The 19207-nt window shown below is 31.7% G+C and overlaps 1 protein-coding gene across 2 annotated transcripts; it reads left to right on the top strand.

Moving 5' to 3' along the window:
- The first annotated feature begins 6041 nt into the window (after positions 1–6041).
- LOC140047387 (uncharacterized) lies at positions 6042–18333 on the top strand. 2 transcript variants are annotated; one of them, XM_072092388.1, is made up of 5 exons: positions 6042–6181; positions 10000–10170; positions 10483–11022; positions 12180–12227; positions 12584–18333. In XM_072092388.1, exons 2-5 carry the CDS (start codon positions 10155–10157, stop codon positions 16405–16407), a joined length of 4428 nt encoding a protein of 1475 aa, XP_071948489.1. In that variant the 5' UTR covers positions 6042–6181; positions 10000–10154; the 3' UTR covers positions 16408–18333. The 2 variants fall into 2 exon arrangements, with proteins under 2 accessions (XP_071948489.1, XP_071948490.1); XM_072092389.1 differs by lacking the exon at positions 12180–12227.
- The last annotated feature ends 874 nt before the right edge of the window (positions 18334–19207 follow it).

Raw genomic sequence — 19207 nt, 5'->3', positions numbered from 1 at the left:
ATGTTATGTTATTACTACAAAATCTCATTAAACGTTAACAGACTCCAATGTACCAAATTTAATAAGGAACCTGGGCAAAATAAATTAAAATTACTATAGAAAATGCTAATTTAAATTCTTGAGCATTAACATTGGTTTTGGTCAAACCTGGAAAATTTAGTATCATTTTTAGACTTTCTTTTTTATTTCAATCAATATTATCTGCACACTTTATTGTACAGTAGCATCATCCTTTCATATATAAATTAGTACAATATAGTTCTTATCAATCCAACATTTTAACTGGCGCTATACCTCTTTTCTAGTTCACAATGGCACTTTATTTTCGTCCCTTAACTTACATATTCCTCAGCACAATCTTGTCCCAGCACAATATCAGATTTAGTGGTTCTTTGTGGAATATTTTGCGTATTTACATCAATAATTGCATATCGAAGAGAGCTTTTCCCATAACCTTCGTATAATTTTCATCTCTGTATGATAATGCAGTCAATCAACCTTTGTTTTCCCATTTTCTGTTTTTTTGCCCTTTAATTGTTTTTTTCCTGTTGTGCTTTTGTTTCGGTGTCGTTTCTGTTTGTTTGTTATCAATATTTTTGCTTCTGATTTATTTAAGATTATTATCTCAATTATTTATCACTTACCCAAAATAAGGTTCAAAGGTTCTTCTTTCATTTTTTTTAATTCTTTAAGAACCAAAAAAGGAAACAAGGTGTTAAAATTACATTTGCTTTGAAAGAAATAAATGTTTGATTTGAATAATATTTGCAATGTATTAATACATGTTACAATTTGCATTGATTTCTCGCATTTTAAATCTAAATAATTTTATTTTCGTAGTGTAATTAAATTAAGAATAAATACTTTGTTTAGAATATAAATTATGCGAATTATTGCATAAAACTTTGCACTAATCATTTTAATCATTCATTTATATTAGAAAACACATTATAATATTTCATCATGATTTATGGTAATTATGAGTCTTATTTATTTTTTTATTTTTTATCATTAATATAGTGGGATATGTAAAAGAATAAAATTATATTATAAATAGCTGTAATATTTTAGTTGAATATTATATTTTACTTGCTTGCTAATAGTGTGTCTACAGAAAATAAACAAGTTACTTTGAACATTAAGGTGAACATAGAAATATTTGATTGAATACAGATATGCCTGCTAATGATTAAAACTAACCAATTTACTGTTACATTATAAGATAACGTTATAGATGATTTAGTACCAATATTATGTACGTGCACATAGAAAGTACCAAAATACTGTATTGGCTTATTATTGCTGGGTAAATTGAGCAATTTTTTATTAAGGAAACCAAGTATGTACTGTAGTAATTAAGAGAATTGTTTTATGTGTTTTTTTAGCATTCGGAAGTAATCCCGGGTTTAGAAAAGAGGTCAAATAGGAAAAGGTGCAAAAAAAGAAAACAGAATATGTATGCATGATGTGAACTGTTTAATTACTATTTTAAAACTTTTGGGCACAATATGTTTTAGTTAAATGCTTTATAGTATGATGTATGTTTACAGAGCATTAAAATAATAGATGTATAAAAAATAAATTACAGCCTACTTTTACTTTTTTTTATTTGTGACATTATTGAAATTGTTTCTAAAACGATATTGTTTTACGATGAGGCTGCCACAGATTGACAAGACATGGGGACCACGTAGAATAGACTTTATATACAGAGCAATACTGGCTTATATTTAGTCTGGGTTCCAGACGGAGTTTTGACTTATAATAAACAAGGCCAACAGCCATAAGTCGCGTGCTAAAACGCATAGTGATACCAGACCGACCGACCGACCGACATAGTGAACTATAGAGTCGCGTCCACGCGACTAAAAAGACAATAGAGATAAAAAAAGAAGAGAATTGATGAATTATTATTTTACAAGTACTTTTACATCGATTAAGCATACTTGAATACCTACCGGTATGGCACCATACATGTTCGACAATACAGTGTCACACATCTCTCTTTAAAAAAAAAAGAATATTCATTAAAAAAAATATCCGTCGAGATTCGAACCCCAGTGGATAGCACTCGAAACTAAGCATTGTCCGTTACGCCACCAGGTACATGACTAAAAAGCTGATAATTAATAGTCTATTTATACGTGTATTATATGATCATTACGTCATAAATATCCTATTAACCTTGCTAAAACCAAAATGATCAGTTAGCTCAGTCGTCTGAGCGTCGTGTTGACACACGTATGCCGTGGGTTCGATTCCCACGCTGGTCGGTGGAATAGAGTTAAGGCTATGGTTTAAATTTTATGTTTAGCGCCCTCAATTTATTTTAATATAAAATTTTTTTTTTTTTTTTTAATTTTATCTCATCGTAGTTTGGTATGCCGTTCGTTTGTTATGCAAATGAGTGTGCACATGTGCTGTGGGAAATATGGTATTCGCGATCAACACACAACACTGTTCAATTTTTATTTTGTTAATTTTTTACATTAGAATTATAATTCTACCGTTACACATTATAGTGTACTTTTAAATATTCGTTTCATGCAAGATATTGTATTGTAGGCCTACTAATATTATGTTGTGAATAAAGGTTTATGGTAGAATAAATAAATAAATATGTTTTAAGCAGATCTTCGAAATTGAAGCATATGAAGTCAAGTTTTTTAAAACCCAACCTAAAATTCGCATCTGGATAGTTGAAATTTAACATTATAATTATCAAAGGTGATAATTGTAATTGTTTTAATTATAGAAATATTACAATTAGTAAGTAGAAAACAAAAGAAAACAACGGCCACTTATCATCAGCATGTTACATGTAAAACGAGGGACAACGCGATTCTTGATTTATGCTACTCTAGTGTGAAGGATGCCTATATTTCGACCCCACTACCGAACTTGGGCAAATCTGATCATAATTTGATTTTACTCAGTCCTAAATATCGCCCGTTAAATAAGACATGCCAACCAAAAATTATTAATGTACGTAAATGGTCTCCTGAAGCCGAGGAAGCCCTGATAGCGGAATTTGAATCTACCGATTGGGATATTTTTACGGAGGATGAAGATTTGAACAGTATTACTTATGCAGTGAGCTCGTACATAAACTTTTGTATTGATAAATGCGTTCCAGTTAAAAAAGTGAAAATCTACCCTAACAACAAGCCATGGATCACGAAAGGCGTTAAATTACTGTTGTGTGAGAAACGTAAAGCCTTTAAGATGGGCGACTCTAATCGTATGAAAATATTGACTAGAGAGATTAAATCTGAAATAATGAAACAGAAGAACATTTATAGGAAAAAAGTTGAACATAACTTCAGGTCTAATAATATGAAACAAGTTTGGCAGGGAATGAAACTTATGAGTGGTTACACAAACGGTGGTAATACACCCACCTCGATTCCGAATGTTACTGTGCAATATGTTAATGAGTTAAATGAATTTTATAACCGTTTTAATGTTCATGATTTTAAAAAAGAAAGAGAGGCTCTATTTAGCTTGTGTCGGGTGACTGAAGATGATCCCAAATTTAGTATAAGCATTTCTGATGTACATAACGAATTCATGAAACTCAATTCATCGAAGGCTGCTGGGCCGGATAGAATCCCAATCACCTTGATGGTATATTTACATTTATTTTCAATATGTGTCTTTCTTATCATGCGTTCCCGGATATTTGGAAACTTTCATGCATAATACCGGTACCTAAGAAACCTAAGATTAACAGCATGAATGATTTGAGACCCGTTGCACTCACGTCTGTCGCGATGAAAATATTGGAACGTATTATTTTAAAAATTATGCAACCTTATGCTGAAAAAGTGTTAGACCCGTTGCAATTTGCTTACCGATCACTCCGTAGTACCAGTGATGCGATTTATTTTAAATTACATAAATTGTATTCACATCTAGATAATGTAAAGAAAGGCCACTCGGCACGTATTATGTATTTTGATTTTCAATCTGCGTTTAATATACCATACAACCCCATATCTTAGCAGACAAAATGTTGAATATGGAGTTTCCCCGTCCGATTGTTCGTTTAGTTTTAAATTTCATTTGTGATAGAAAACAATTTGTTAATATTAATGGTGTTAAGTCAGAAATCGTAACCTCTGACACCGGTGTTCCTCAGGGTACTGTCAACGCACCTAAATTATATTCCTTGTATACGGCGGATTACAGATCTTTAAATGATGAGCTTTGCCCCGTTGTTAAATTCGCTGATGACACTAGTACTATTGGTCTCATAGTTTCAAACAATGATGAAAATTATCGTAGCGAAATACAAAGATTTGTTAAATTTTGTGACGATAATTATCTCCAAATAAATGCATCAAAAACAAAGGAGATGATCATTGATTTTAGGACTAAACATAAATTTAATTTTCAACCAATCACTATCAAAGGTAAAGAAATTGAAATTGTTGACCAGTACAAGTATCTAGGAATTGTTTTCAATGATAAACTGAGTTGGGGAGACCATATAGACTTCATCAGCAAAAAATTAAGTCCCAGAATGTATTGTATGAGAACTTTATATAAATTTAACTCCTGTGATTTGATGTTACTTTCGTTCTATAGATCCGTTATATGTAGTGTTTGGACGTATTGCCTCTCCTGTTGGGCTGGTAATGTTACCGGAGGGAATAAAGGACGCCTTGAAACTTTCATCCGTCGGGCTGGTAAAATGATTGGTCTGGAACTGCCTTCCTTTACCGATGTGCACCTAGAACACCTCCAGAAAGATTTCGAACGCATTGAGTTGGATGCCTCTCATCCTCTCCACAAAGTGTGATAATAGACCAACTTAATCCAAGTGGTAGATTGAGGCTCCTCGGTGTGAAAACAAATCGATTTGCTAAATCCTTTATTCCCTCCGGTATCATCCAGTACAACAGGAAGTCAAGAAGATAATTTTATATTGTAAATTTTTAGATGTTTTTATATGAATGGTTTTATGCTATATTTGTTTTTATAGTGTTTTCTTTGTTAATATGACGAGCAATGAATTTCCTTTTTGAGGATCAATAAAAGTTATCTTATCTTATCTTAGGCTTTTGTGTGCTCGCTCTGTTTGTATTTCATAATTTTGTTTTGTTCAATTACCGTCACGTGCATTGCATGTCTCACTCTTGGGAAACAATCACCATTGTATGGCTGGTCCTGAAGACTTATATATTTCGTATCATAATTTCCGGGGACTAAGCTTTCATTCTTAGCTCTGTCCCAACCATGTTGGCCTTGATAGTATCTAAATATTCTTTACAAAAAAAGAATGTATCTTCTTAGATTTAAGTAAGGCCTTATACCATTAACCATGATAAACTTAATAAACAAGGCAAGGCCATTAGTCCAGTCAATCTACGATTGAATAATTAGTCAAAGATCACCGTATACCCCCTCCCCCTTATGTAAAGATCACCGCCTGCCCCCCTCCCCCTTATGTAAGGATCACCGCCTACCCCCTCCCCCTTATGTAAGGATCACTGCCTACCCCCTCCCGTAATTATAAAAATGCATAATAAACAAGTGAAAATAAACAAAAAAGCGACTACGCTCCAGTTAGTAGGCCCCGACCCGATAGCCCCATGTGTTTACCCACACAACAAAAACGATGACCAAAACAGAGGTGGTGACCTAGATGACCTGACTATTAACTAAATCAGGGACAATGAATTTTATGCTAATTAGGTAAACCGTTGAACACATCGCGGAAGAAAACAAAAAACAAAGTTCGACACTTTTCTACTTTAAATACACATTTTCTGTTGTCCGATTTTGGTAAACTTTTTACAAGACGTTTATAGTATTTTTATCTATCAAATAAGTGTATAAAATCATTTATTGCAATTTTGTCCACCAAAAATCGTAGATTGACTGGACTAAACAGTGACACTTCCGTGTATGGACGGGCCTGTTACTGTTGCTTGAAATTAAACAGCGCAGCAGTTTCTTGTTGCATGTTAGACATGAACCGTACGAGAATCGGGTGGGTATATAAAGTATTGCTTGTTGTAGCGATTTGTCATTCAGTAAGGAGCGGCTCGGGCTGGTGGCATGGACAACACAACTTGCTTTCAGCATTCAAGATGTATATGCTGTTCATCAAGATTCCTGAGCCTCCTTTGCAAGTAAATCGTAACCTTGATGGTACAAGTTAAATCAGTAAATTGTAAGTATGCCTTTTTTGTGTTTTACATACCGCTGTTCTGTAATATCATCCAATAGTTCCTATAGGCCTAAATCATGTAAAGTTTTCTAAATATTTTGCATTTACCTCACACCTCATAAACTAATTTGTTCGTCCATGTTTAAAGATGTATTGTCCCTTTGACTAATTCCAAAAAAATAAAAAATAACACATTTCGAAAAAAGGTGGGTCATTTTGAAGTATCATAATAGTTATTAACTATCACCAAAAATTTGTCGAAAAAAAAGTCATTTAACTAAAATACAGACGTTTTTTTGTTAAAAAAATAACTTTGACTTCCAGTCAAAGTTTTCGATCAAAACATATCCCATAATAAAACGCGCTTGTTTGGCTACTCTGTATGCATAATCATAAAACTTCCTCACGATCTGTGTGAAAATACCTTCTCAACCGTGACGAGTTGTAAACAATCGTAATTAGCATATGCATAATGCGTACTCATGGTTTGAAATCTTTGTTTACTTTCGCTCGCGACGATTTTCCAGACGAAATTTAATCAAACTAATTTACCTGTTAATTACGTAAACTTGTTGGTTTTGGCTTGAATTTTTGACTTAAAGTGAATAACTTTAATATTTACTTTGATATGGCCAATTTAAATTTATAATATTTAGACCTTCATTTTTTTTGTGTTTCAAGGGACAATACATCTTTAAATTTATTAAGCATATAGGCCTAGGGTACCTCGGCAGGTTACAGGGAAATTCGTTATTTACGTGTATATTTTAAAAGCATCACAAAATATTTTTTGGTAGAGTTTTTAGTATTTATATAAGTAGTAAATACAGTGTGAATTATTAAATAAATATTTATAATTAACAAACAATAATAAAAAATGTGTTTTTTATTTATGTACCAAACCTCGGCATGTGTGTGCCAATCCTCGGCATACGCTGCTGCCCAAGCAAGCCCTGGAATTACGCGCGAGCGATTGCGCAATCGATCGTCGATGAAATAGTAGGCCTAGCTAGGCTAGGCCTAGCCATGGCCAGATGTGAAATAAATGAGTCAAAAAACAGCAATATTAAATTTATTTTACCAACAATTATATTTTGAATAAAATTTAATAAACAACATTGCAAATAATTTAATTTAATTAGTTATTTCCGTTAGGTGCCGAAGTCTGGCACATATTTATAATTATCAACCAAACATCTTAACACCCCTCATAAACCCTATATTTTTTCATTGGTTTGAAAATGGAATATTCTGGAATGTTGCTACACTACAGTAGGAGCCTATTTCAATCCCAGACGTGTCCCTCGTGTGTAATTTTTCATGCCCTGGAACTTTAAATGGAACAGTCAGGTGTTAGCTCATTTGTCTATTTTGCTGAAATGTCACTTCCGGTTTTCAGGTTTCAGTTTTTATGGCTACTGGCAGACATGTTTCGCTGGTGTCTAGTAAACGATCGGTGGTTTATATTTACCACCTATAAATAAAGTATATTATATGTTAAGATAAACAAAAATATCAATTATTTAATTAATTATAACTAATATCAAAGAATATATATCACAAGAATGAGTATTCCGCGATTTTTGCATGAGAAATTTGTAACAGAGAGCTCCAGAGAGTGATGCCCGCCCTCATAAGGGCGGATGTATACATACTAAATAAGACTTGATTTAATAGATATTATACATGTCACATTAAATAGAATTATGATAATATATTTTGCAATTGTAAACTATTTTATAATACATATTTATTAACAAACTAGTGTACATTCACTTTTACAGACAATTATTTACTAACATGCTAAGTTAGTTCACAAAAAAAGCCTAACACAGCAACACCAAAAATCAATGAATCGTTACTCAGCACGGCCTATTCTTTACCATTGCCGTGTACTACTCTACGCCCGGTAAATTAAGTATTGTTTTTATGATATAAATTAGTATAAAATACATGTTATTAATAGGACAAAATGTTAAATATTATTAACATTTATTTGTTTTACCAGAAACAAGTTAAATATAGGAATATTATTAAACTATCGTTCGTGAAAACGCGTAAACACCAAGACGCCCGGTCACGCTATCGTAGCGCCCGGTTGATAAAGCAAACTGTTTATACGGCAGTTTTTACTAAATAAATTGCATAAAACGAACAATTAAATATCCAAATAGTATTTAACATGATGTTGGCATGTAGTTGATAACATTTTTATCATCGAAAAATACACCGGTGGTCCAGCCTTTGATTAGTGAAACCTTCACAAAAAGTTGTATACATCCCAGATACATCCACACTTATGGCGGCGCCCTACCACATGGACAATATTACTGTTAAAGGGAAAATCGCGGATTACTCATTCTTGTGATATATATTCTTTGCTAATATAAATACAACCTGCCAAGGTTTGGCACATTGCCGAGGTCTGGTACATCTACCCTAATCGTTATACAAAGTCACAAATAGCCCATTTCTAATGTATTTTAGTCTGCAAATCAGAAGGAAAGTGCAAGCATTGCATTTTATGAATTTTTTAACCATGCTTGTTATAAAAACCCATGTTATCAATTTTCTAAAGTTTTTCCTTGACCTTTGACCTCAATTTGAATATTTTAATCCAATTGAAAACAAAATAACCATATCTCCGCAACGCTTACATTAAATTAAATAATTTTAGTGTCAAATTATTTGGAAGATGCATATTAATATTCATCCTAATGGAAACATTTGTCAAAAAATGACCGGAAGTATGATTTTTGGTATTTTTGACCTTTGACCTACATGTCATATAACTTGGTAACTAACAGTTGGACAAACTTTAAAAATGTTTCTATTCAGTCTAATACAAACTTTTCCAAGAAAATGACCCAGATTCTTGTTATTGACCTTTGACCTGTACTGGTAGTACACATTTCTATATCTCGAAAACTAGTGGTCGTGAAAGTTTTTTTATGAGAAATTGTTAGAAAAATGTATATTTATATGTTTTAAAATAAAACAGTTTCTATGAAAATGTAAAAGAATCCTATTTATGATAACTAAATTTGTAATTTGTTAACATCCAATAGTATTTGTTATGTATTAAAATGTGTTATATTTGCTGATTTTAGGCACTTAACGTAAATTTATCTGAACTATGGATATTTAATGTACAATTTGTTTTCTTTAATATAAAGAAAATGTAATCATCTATCAAATAAGACCATTTAAAAAATATTCTGACAAAAACTTAGTTAGTTACAGGTAAAAAAGTGTACTTTTACTTATGTGAACAGCGCCCTCAATCTTTATTTTCCCAAAATACCACATTTTATGTGGTTTCAGAAACTGAACTGGTTATAACTTTTTTTTATAGATTTGTTTTACAGTTACTTGTAATTTACATACCACCTCTACCATTTACTACAGCTACTTCATTTACATATTACGTCTGCCGTCCACAGATACTGTATGTGATTTCCTAGTTTACTGGCAGCCATTTTGGATTTTTCCACCACCTTTCCTCACGATTTCCTCATTTTTTGTTGTTAAGCCACCTGACTAATATCTTGATTGAAAATGTTCATCTGGTTTGTAGTAATAAGTAATTAGAAATGTTCCTTTGTCCAAACCAACAATTAATATGTAAACTAACCTGTAAAGGTTAGTTTATATAGCTTTCACAGCTTTCAAATGACTCTGTAACTTATTAGAACGGAATTACAAATGAATACATTTTTTACACTTGTTGTCTAAATTATGAAATTTGGAATGTCTTTTGAAATCTGGAAATCACTTATGCCACTTTAAAATGTACTTATTTTCTTTGTTTTCGCTTACAGAACTGGCGGATGTTAAACCCGTCATCTGATACACGCTTTGAAAAACATAAACAAGGTATAGGCCTAAGAGTTGTAGGAGGCAGCAAGTCAGGAGAAGCGCCAGAACGACCCACGCCACTAGACATCAGCTTAACATCTAAAGATATTTGATCAACATGGCGTCCGCCAAAGGTATATACAATAATTTGTAACATTTATTTCTATTTCCTAAAACATAATGTAGTACTATCTTGAAAACTACATCTCCTAATGATGCTGGTCACCTTTCACTAATTGTTGAACTCGGGTTGATGATAGCATTGGATTTTATTTTTTAAAAATTAAATTATTTCTACATTCAGCAACCAACCACTGATCCTGCCAGTTACATTTTGTTCATACATCAAATAAGATTATTGTGAATTTTGCGAGATGATGTACGTTAGTTATATTATATAAACTGGATACATTTTTGTAACATTTATTAATGTAATTTTTTCCCAGACAAAACTGCTGAGTGTGATGAAATCGACCTTAAAGAAAAGTTCCAAACTTTAAAAGCTCAACTTAGCAAACACTATGATGGTCGCTATTTTAAATGGTTGAGATTCTGCCTGCATGGATACATACCATTAGGAGACCTTGATCGTGATGATGTTACAGCAATGAGTTTATTTAATGAACTTCAAAGAACAGGTAAAATCACACCGCATAAAGTTAGTCTTTTGCTGGACGTAGCTAAAGTGACAGGTTTCAGTGAAGCAGTAGGTCAAATAAACCAGTATATGGCAGATAACAATGTTCAACTTTTTGACGAGGAGACGCTTTCAACATCTCGTAAAGAACTGTTCCAGATCTTGAGAGGAGTTGGACAAGATGAGTTGAAGAATATTGTTCATAATTATGATGAACTGAATAAATTTGAATTCACAAATATTTGGGATGCTATTTTTGTACTTGAGAAAGAAAACCTTCTAGATACGCCTTCAAAAATGACTAGATTTACAGATTGTCTTGGAAAATCTGCACAGGATAGAGATGGTGGTATGTATTTTATTTTCTGTTCATATATTCACTCATATTTCAGATAAGAATTACCGGTAACAAAAAGTAATTTCTGTTTGTAGCTGTATGCACCATAGAGTAGTCATTGCTGCAGTATATACCGGTAGTTATTAATATAAATCTGAAAGATCACATCAGCATCGTGACAGTTGTGATCAATATTATCACATTTAAAATTTCAAATACCAAGTGCCTTTGTGTAGGTCTACACCATTATTCAATTTAATTAATACCGGTACTCATGAAAACAAAATAGTGTTATGTTTCCAATCTAATTGATGATTAAAATAAAATTTCCTTAAAATAATTGTTGAATGAACTAGAAAGAAATTTAATTACTATAAGATAGGCAAACATCACTTGTTTTATTTTTATACAGGATAATTTAATGTTTTCTTCTAAAACTATGTCTTGTTTCTATCAATATTGCTTCTAAATTCCATCTTCCATCTATTATAAGTACAAGGCACCATTTTATCGGAGCCTCCAAATTGTCCGCTCGGTGTTTTCCATCATGTTTTTAAACTGTGTACAGTATATGGCATGTTTATGTCATATTGTTATCTAGGTATTGATATTTCGATGTCGAAGTCTATCTTAGTTTTATCGACTTTAGTCTGATTTAATTTGAAATATAATGTTTTTGGCAAAGTTTCACATTGCGGAACCTGACTAATTAGTTCGGCCATGGTCTGTTTTAAACTTTAGTTAAATTTGGCTCTGCTTAAAAGCCTTACTTTTAAGTATAGAAGACTTGTAGCAGCCTACGACATGTTTTTAATGCATTTTTTTTTTTATCGTGCCTGCCCCTTTAGGCAGTTATATCCAAGCGACCTGAAGCATTAGGAAACAGTTACCATGCGGAAGCTTATAGTTTACTAAGGATGAAAATGGGTATTTGTAAACTCGAACTGGGCATGCGCTCTGAATTTATCAAATAGAATATCAATTAAAGCATTATTTATTAAAGGTTGAACAAGTGTCATGTCAAAAAGTCAAGCAACACTACTGCATCTTTTAAATTTTTAATAAAATATTTACAGTTTAATTTACATTATTAATAGTTTGTTGTTTCTTTTCCCATTGCGTTGACAACCAAAGGATCTATTGTTATATAAATATTTATTTTTTTACAGGAGAATCTAGAGTATCACAACAATGTCAACTATCAAGAAATTCAGAAGGTATGTGTTACTCATTACGTAACAGTGAATGCAGTGATGTTTTATGTCGCGTAAAAATATTAATTTGTAATTCAATAGTATTTTTAAAGTAGGGAATAATTATAATTGCAGATCATTTTTAAATAACTGTTCAAAACAAATGTAGAATAGCTATAAACTTTCTTTTATGACTATAAAATTATAAAATGATTGTATAATTACAAGCAAATAATAATTATACGTATTCCATTATAAATCATTTTTGACGTTTTTAAATTCTGTGACAATTTTTTATCTCTTATGCAAATATGCTTCGCTACCTTTTGTAATGTTTAAATATTTCTCACAGGTTTTCAATTCATATTTATTTTTTTCAGATAAAATAAGACACTATCTGCTAACCAATCAACAAAGGTTGTACCGCAATTGTAATCGTTTTACACCACAAATCATGAATTCTGCATTTGAAGTAGATATAGCTGACATGTTCACCGAGCTGGTTTTACTAAAGGCAGGAGATAAACCTACAAAATTACAATTAAAGGACGTTATACTTAAAATTGAATCTACACCTGAATGCAGAGTTCTTATCAGTGGTGAGGGAGGTATTGGTAAAACAACGTTACTAAGGTACTTTGCGTACAACTGGGCTACTAAAAAATCATTTGAAATTTTTAAAGGTAAAATATTGTTTCTTGTCAATATTAGAGATTTAGACAAAGATAGAAATATCTTAGATTTAATTCTAAAGGAAATTGAACTTGACGACTTTAGCTTAGAAACAGATCTAGCAGAAGATCCAAAATTGATCAAGAAATTTATAATGGATCATCCTGATGAAATTGTATTGCTTTTAGACGGTTTAGATGAATTAAGATTTCAAAACAAAAGCCCACTGCGTCTTTTTAAAAAGCAAAGATTAGAAAGAAGTTTAGTAGTAGTTACTTCTCGTTCAATAAATATAGATGAATACATTAAGAACAGCAATGTACATGTGCAAGTCAAAGGATTCGACTACGAAAATGTAACAAAGTATATTACACAATATTTTCAACAGGTTGAAAAACCAGAATTAGGAAATTCTCTTATTGAAAAATTGAGAGTTACTATTGTGGCGTATCAAATGTGTAAAAATCCGATGTTGCTTCTCTCAATTTGTTTTATGTGGGAAGAAGAGCAACACCTTCCAACTGACAAAGCAGATCTATTTAAAGCTTTTTTCCTATGTATCTTGAATCAGTTTAACAGACAAGATAACATTTCTAAAATCCCAGCTTTTGAAGAAATACCAGAGAAATATTTAACTTCAATGCTTCTGTTAGGAAAATGTATGTATGACGGATTAAAGAATAATCAACTTTCATTTATCAAAACTGATTTACATACTATAGCTATACGAGATAAAGTAGACGACACACTTGCTCTAGAACTTGGGTTTGTATATGAAGACAAAACGCATTTAAAAAAGTCTAAATTGGCAAAGACGTATACGGCTCCTCATAAGTTAATAGTAGAATCATTGGTTGGGTTTTACCTATACAAACTGTGTGAACTAGTTAGTTTGGAGAGTGAGAGTAATAATTTGCTACTTTCAACATTAGGGGATGAAGAATGGGAGAATATAAGAGAAAGTGAACATTTAAAAATGACACATGAATTTGCTATTGGATTTCTTGGTTCTGGTGCTACAATGTTTTTGAAACATTGGATCACAAATAGATTTCCAACATATCGTTCTTTAATTTTGCTTTTAAAATGGGTGCTTAATAAAGAGCATTTGGAGGATGTAGAAAATGAACTTATGGATCATGTCACACAGTTAGACATAATGAATTCTGTATGTAACTCATTAAGAATCTTTCTCACTTATCAACAACCAAATGTAAGTGTAGATACAAACAATTTATTTTATCTTATGAGAAAAATTCACGATATCCATAATCCCATAATTAATGAAAGGTTTTGTGATAATATGCCATCTGGGGAAAAAGGGAAAGTACTTGCCCACAGTTTAATTGCTGTGTCAGATCAAAGTAAAATTTTGGAAAGGATTGGTGGAGATTGTATGAGTTATGTGATAGATGAATGTGAAAAACACAACATGAAATATGATATAAGTCACCTTACCATTTATCATCCAACTGCTGAACATATACTAGTTCATATTTTAACAAATTCTCCACAACTGAAATGTTTCATTGCAAAGCCTGATGCTCTTACAGGTACCATTTTGAATGATATAGTATCACAACATTGTAGTAAATCAGTTCGATCAAGTGAAGTAATACATGTCAGAAAGCAACCAATATTTTCACAATTAAATAAACTTGTTATCAGTGGTAATGATCTCAGTAAAATTAATGGTGCTTCACTTGCATCTTTATTCAATATTAGTAACATTAAAATGCATAATTGCAGTTTATCAGGTGGGGTAATGAATGATATGGTCAGTGTGTGTTCTAGTAGAAGAGGTATATTGACATTATCTGAATTGGATATAAGTGATAATAATCTCAGTCAGATTGATGGTGTTTCAATGGCGTATTTAATGAATAGTAGTGATAATCGATATTCCCTTGATATGCATAATTGTAGTTTATCAGGTGGGGTGATGAATGATATGATCAGAGGGTGTTCTAGAAGAGGGGTTACTTTGACATTATCTAAACTGGATATAAGTGATAATAATCTCAGTCAAATCAATCGTGCTTCATTTGAATGTTTAGTCAACATTAGTCAGTGCAGCCTTAACATGCATAATTGCAGTTTACCATGTGAGGTGATGAATGATATGATCAGTAAAGATGTTACATTTAAAGTATCTAGTGATACTCTCAGTCAAATCGATGGCGCTTCAATATCATCTTTAACCAATTTGTTTTCTAATCTAGATGACATTAAGGGTGGTTATAGTATATCATTTAAGAGGAATGACATAACCAGTTCTAGTTCTAGTGTAGATGTTACCGTGAAAGTAGGTAATGATATTCATTTCAGTCAAATGGATAGTACTTCAATGGCGGCATCTTATCTAACCAATGTTTTTTATAATCGATATGACCTTAAGGATAAATACAGTTTATCAGCTGAAGTGATGAAAGATATGATGAACAGAGAGTGTTCTACAAAAGGAGTTTCCTCGAAATTATCTATACTGGATATAAGTGATAATGATCTCAGTCTAATCAATGGTTCTTCACTGGCATATATTACTAGCATTATTCATAATCCACATGACCTTAATATGCATAATTGCAATTTATCGGGTGAGTTGATGAATGATATGATCAGAGAGTATTCTAGTAGAGGAGTTACATTGACCTTATCTAAACTGGATTTAAGTGATAATAATCTCAGTAAAATAAATGGTGCTTCACTGTCATTTATTTTTATCAATATTCATAATCTATACGACCTTAATATGCATAATTGTAATTTATCAGGTGAGATGATGAATGATATGATTAGGGAGTGTTCTGTTAAAGGAGTTACATTGACATTAGCTAACCTGGATATTAGTGATAATGACCTCAGTCTAAGTAATGGTGCTTCATTGACATGTTTTATTAGTATTATTCATAATCGACATGACCTTAATATGCATAATTGCAATTTATCAGGTGAGGTGATGAATGATATGATCAGAGAGTGTTCTAGAAGAGGTGTTAAATTTGGATTCTATAAACTGGACTTAAGTGATAATAATCTCAGTAAAATTGATAGTGCTTTTCTGGCATATTTAATCAGCAGCTTTCATAATCACTGTCACCTTAATATGCATAATTGCAGTTTATCGGGTGAGATGATCAATGCTACGATCAAAGTGTGTTCTGATAGAGGAGTTACATTGACAATAGCTAACCTGGATATAAGCGATAATAATCTCAGTCAAATTGATTTTGCTTCACTGACATATTTAATCCGCGTTATTCATATTAATGAACTTAATATGCATAATTGCAATTTATCAAGTGAGGTGATGAATGATACAATCAGAGAGGGTTCAAGAAATGTTGCCTTGGTATTGTTATCTAAACTGGATATAAGTGACAATAATTTCAGTCAAATTGATGGTACATCTTTATTCAATATTTGTCCTATGCTGCGTATGCTTAATATGCATAATTGTAATTTATCATTTGAGGTGAAGAATGCTATGGTCAGAGAGTGTTCTAGAAGAGAAGTTCAGTTTGATCATTAAAGTGAATTGTAATTTATGTGATATCCTAAAAGAATGCTATAATAATAGTGATAGTTACCGTACATATACCCAAAGCAAACTTATTGGGGAGAATGGAGATTACTTGTAATTAAACCCCTGTATATGTTTAACATGTCTATGTACTGTATTCTTTCATTAAAAACACACAATCTCTCCTATAATCTATACAGTTTTCGTAAAGGATGTGACACCGCAATCTAATTCTCTCTTGTAATTCACAAAATAACAACGTGGATGCTTTACAAAATAATGAATTTTATATCTATACATTTATCGATCTTCGGAAGCTTCGACACCATAGACCATGTCTCTAGCTAAACTTCAATGTTATGTTATTACTACAAAATCTCATTAAACGTTAACAGACTCCAATGTACCAAATTTAATAAGGAACCTGGGCAAAATAAATTAAAATTACTATAGAAAATGCTAATTTAAATTCTTGAGCATTAACATTGGTTTTGGTCAAACCTGGAAAATTTGGTATCATTTTTAGACTTTCTTTTTTATTTCAATCAATATTATCTGCACACTTTATTGTACAGTAGCATCATCCTTTCATATATAAATTAGTACAATATAGTTCTTATCAATCCAACATTTTAACTGGCGCTATACCTCTTTTCTAGTTCACAATGGCACTTTATTTTCGTCCCTTAACTTACATATTCCTCAGCACAATCTTGTCCCAGCACAATATCAGATTTAGTGGTTCTTTGTGGAATATTTTGCGTATTTACATCAATAATTGCATATCGAAGAGAGCTTTTCCCATAACCTTCGTATAATTTTCATCTCTGTATGATAATGCAGTCAATCAACCTTTGTTTTCCCATTTTCTGTTTTTTTGCCCTTTAATTGTTTTTTTCCTGTTGTGCTTTTGTTTCGGTGTCGTTTCTGTTTGTTTGTTATCAATATTTTTGCTTCTGATTTATTTAAGATTATTATCTCAATTATTTATCACTTACCCAAAATAAGGTTCAAAGGTTCTTCTTTCATTTTTTTTAATTCTTTAAGAACCAAAAAAGGAAACAAGGTGTTAAAATTACATTTGCTTTGAAAGAAATAAATGTTTGATTTGAATAATATTTGCAATGTATTAATACATGTTACAATTTGCATTGATTTCTCGCATTTTAAATCTAAATAATTTTATTTTCGTAGTGTAATTAAATTAAGAATAAATACTTTGTTTAGAATATAAATTATGCGAATTATTGCATAAAACTTTGCACTAATCATTTTAATCATTCATTTATATTAGAAAACACATTATAATATTTCATCATGATTTATGGTAATTATGAGTCTTATTTATTTTTTTATTTTTTATCATTAATATAGTGGGATATGTAAAAGAATAAAATTATATTATAAATAGCTGTAATATTTTAGTTGAATATTATATTTTACTTGCTTGCTAATAGTGTGTCTACAGAAAATAAACAAGTTACTTTAAACATTAAGGTGAACATAGAAATATTTGATTGAATACAGATATGCCTGCTAATGATTAAAACTAACCAATTTACTGTTACATTATAAGATAACGTTATAGATGATTTAGTACCAATATTATGTACGTGCACATAGAAAGTACCAAAATACTGTATTGGCTTATTATTGCTGGGTAAATTGAGCAATTTTTTATTAAGGAAACCAAGTATGTACTGTAGTTAAGAGAATTGTTTTATGTGTTTTTTTAGCATTCGGAAGTAATCCCGGGTTTAGAAAAGAGGTCAAATAGGAAAAGGTGCAAAAAAAGAAAACAGAATATGTATGCATGATGTGAACTGTTTAATTACTATTTTAAAACTTTTGGGCACAATATGTTTTAGTTAAATGCTTTATAGTATGATGTATGTTTACAGAGCATTAAAATAATAGATGTATAAAAAATAAATTACAGCCTACTTTTACTTTTTTTTATTTGTGACATTATTGAAATTGTTTCTAAAACGATATTGTTTTACGATGAGGCTGCCACAGATTGACAAGACATGGGGACCACGTAGAATAGACTTTATATACAGAGCAATACTGGCTTATATTTAGTCTGGGTTCCAGACGGAGTTTTGACTTATAATAAACAAGGCCAACAGCCATAAGTCGCGTGCTAAAACGCATAGTGATACCAGACCGACCGACCGACCGACCGACATAGTGAACTATAGAGTCGCGTCCACGCGACTAAAAAGACAATAGAGATAAAAAAAGAAGAGAATTGATGAATTATTATTTTACAAGTACTTTTACATCGATTAAGCATACTTGAATACCTACCGGTATGGCACCATACATGTTCGACAATACAGTGTCACACATCTTTCTTTAAAAAAAAAAGAATATTCATTAAAAAAAATATCCGTCGAGATTCGAACCCCAGTGGATAGCACTCGAAACTAAGCATTGTCCGTTACGCCACCAGGTACATGACTAAAAAGCTGATAATTAATAGTCTATTTATACGTGTATTATATGATCATTACGTCATAAATATCCTATTAACCTTGCTAAAACCAAAATGATCAGTTAGCTCAGTCGTCTGAGCGTCGTGTTGACACACGTATGCCGTGGGTTCGATTCCCACGCTGGTCGGTGGAATAGAGTTAAGGCTATGGTTTAAATTTTATGTTTAGCGCCCTCAATTTATTTTAATATAAAAATTTTTTTTTTTTTTTAAATTTTATCTCATCGTAGTTTGGTATGCCGTTCGTTTGTTATGCAAATGAGTGTGCACATGTGCTGTGGGAAATATGGTATTCGCGATCAACACACA

Source organism: Antedon mediterranea, chromosome 4 (genome assembly GCF_964355755.1).
Source record: "Antedon mediterranea chromosome 4, ecAntMedi1.1, whole genome shotgun sequence".
NCBI lineage: Eukaryota > Metazoa > Echinodermata > Crinoidea > Comatulida > Antedonidae > Antedon > Antedon mediterranea.
The sequence above is the reverse complement of the archived record's forward strand: the minus strand, read 5'-3'. Positions and strand labels throughout refer to the sequence as shown.

Coding starts and splice junctions, on each gene's coding strand:
- LOC140047387 (XM_072092388.1), top strand. Junction 11,023..12,179: donor TGCACAGGATAGAGATGGTG/GTATGTATTTTA, acceptor ATTTTTTTACAG/GAGAATCTAGAGTATCACAA. Junction 12,228..12,583: donor ACTATCAAGAAATTCAGAAG/GTATGTGTTACT, acceptor TATTTTTTTCAG/ATAAAATAAGACACTATCTG.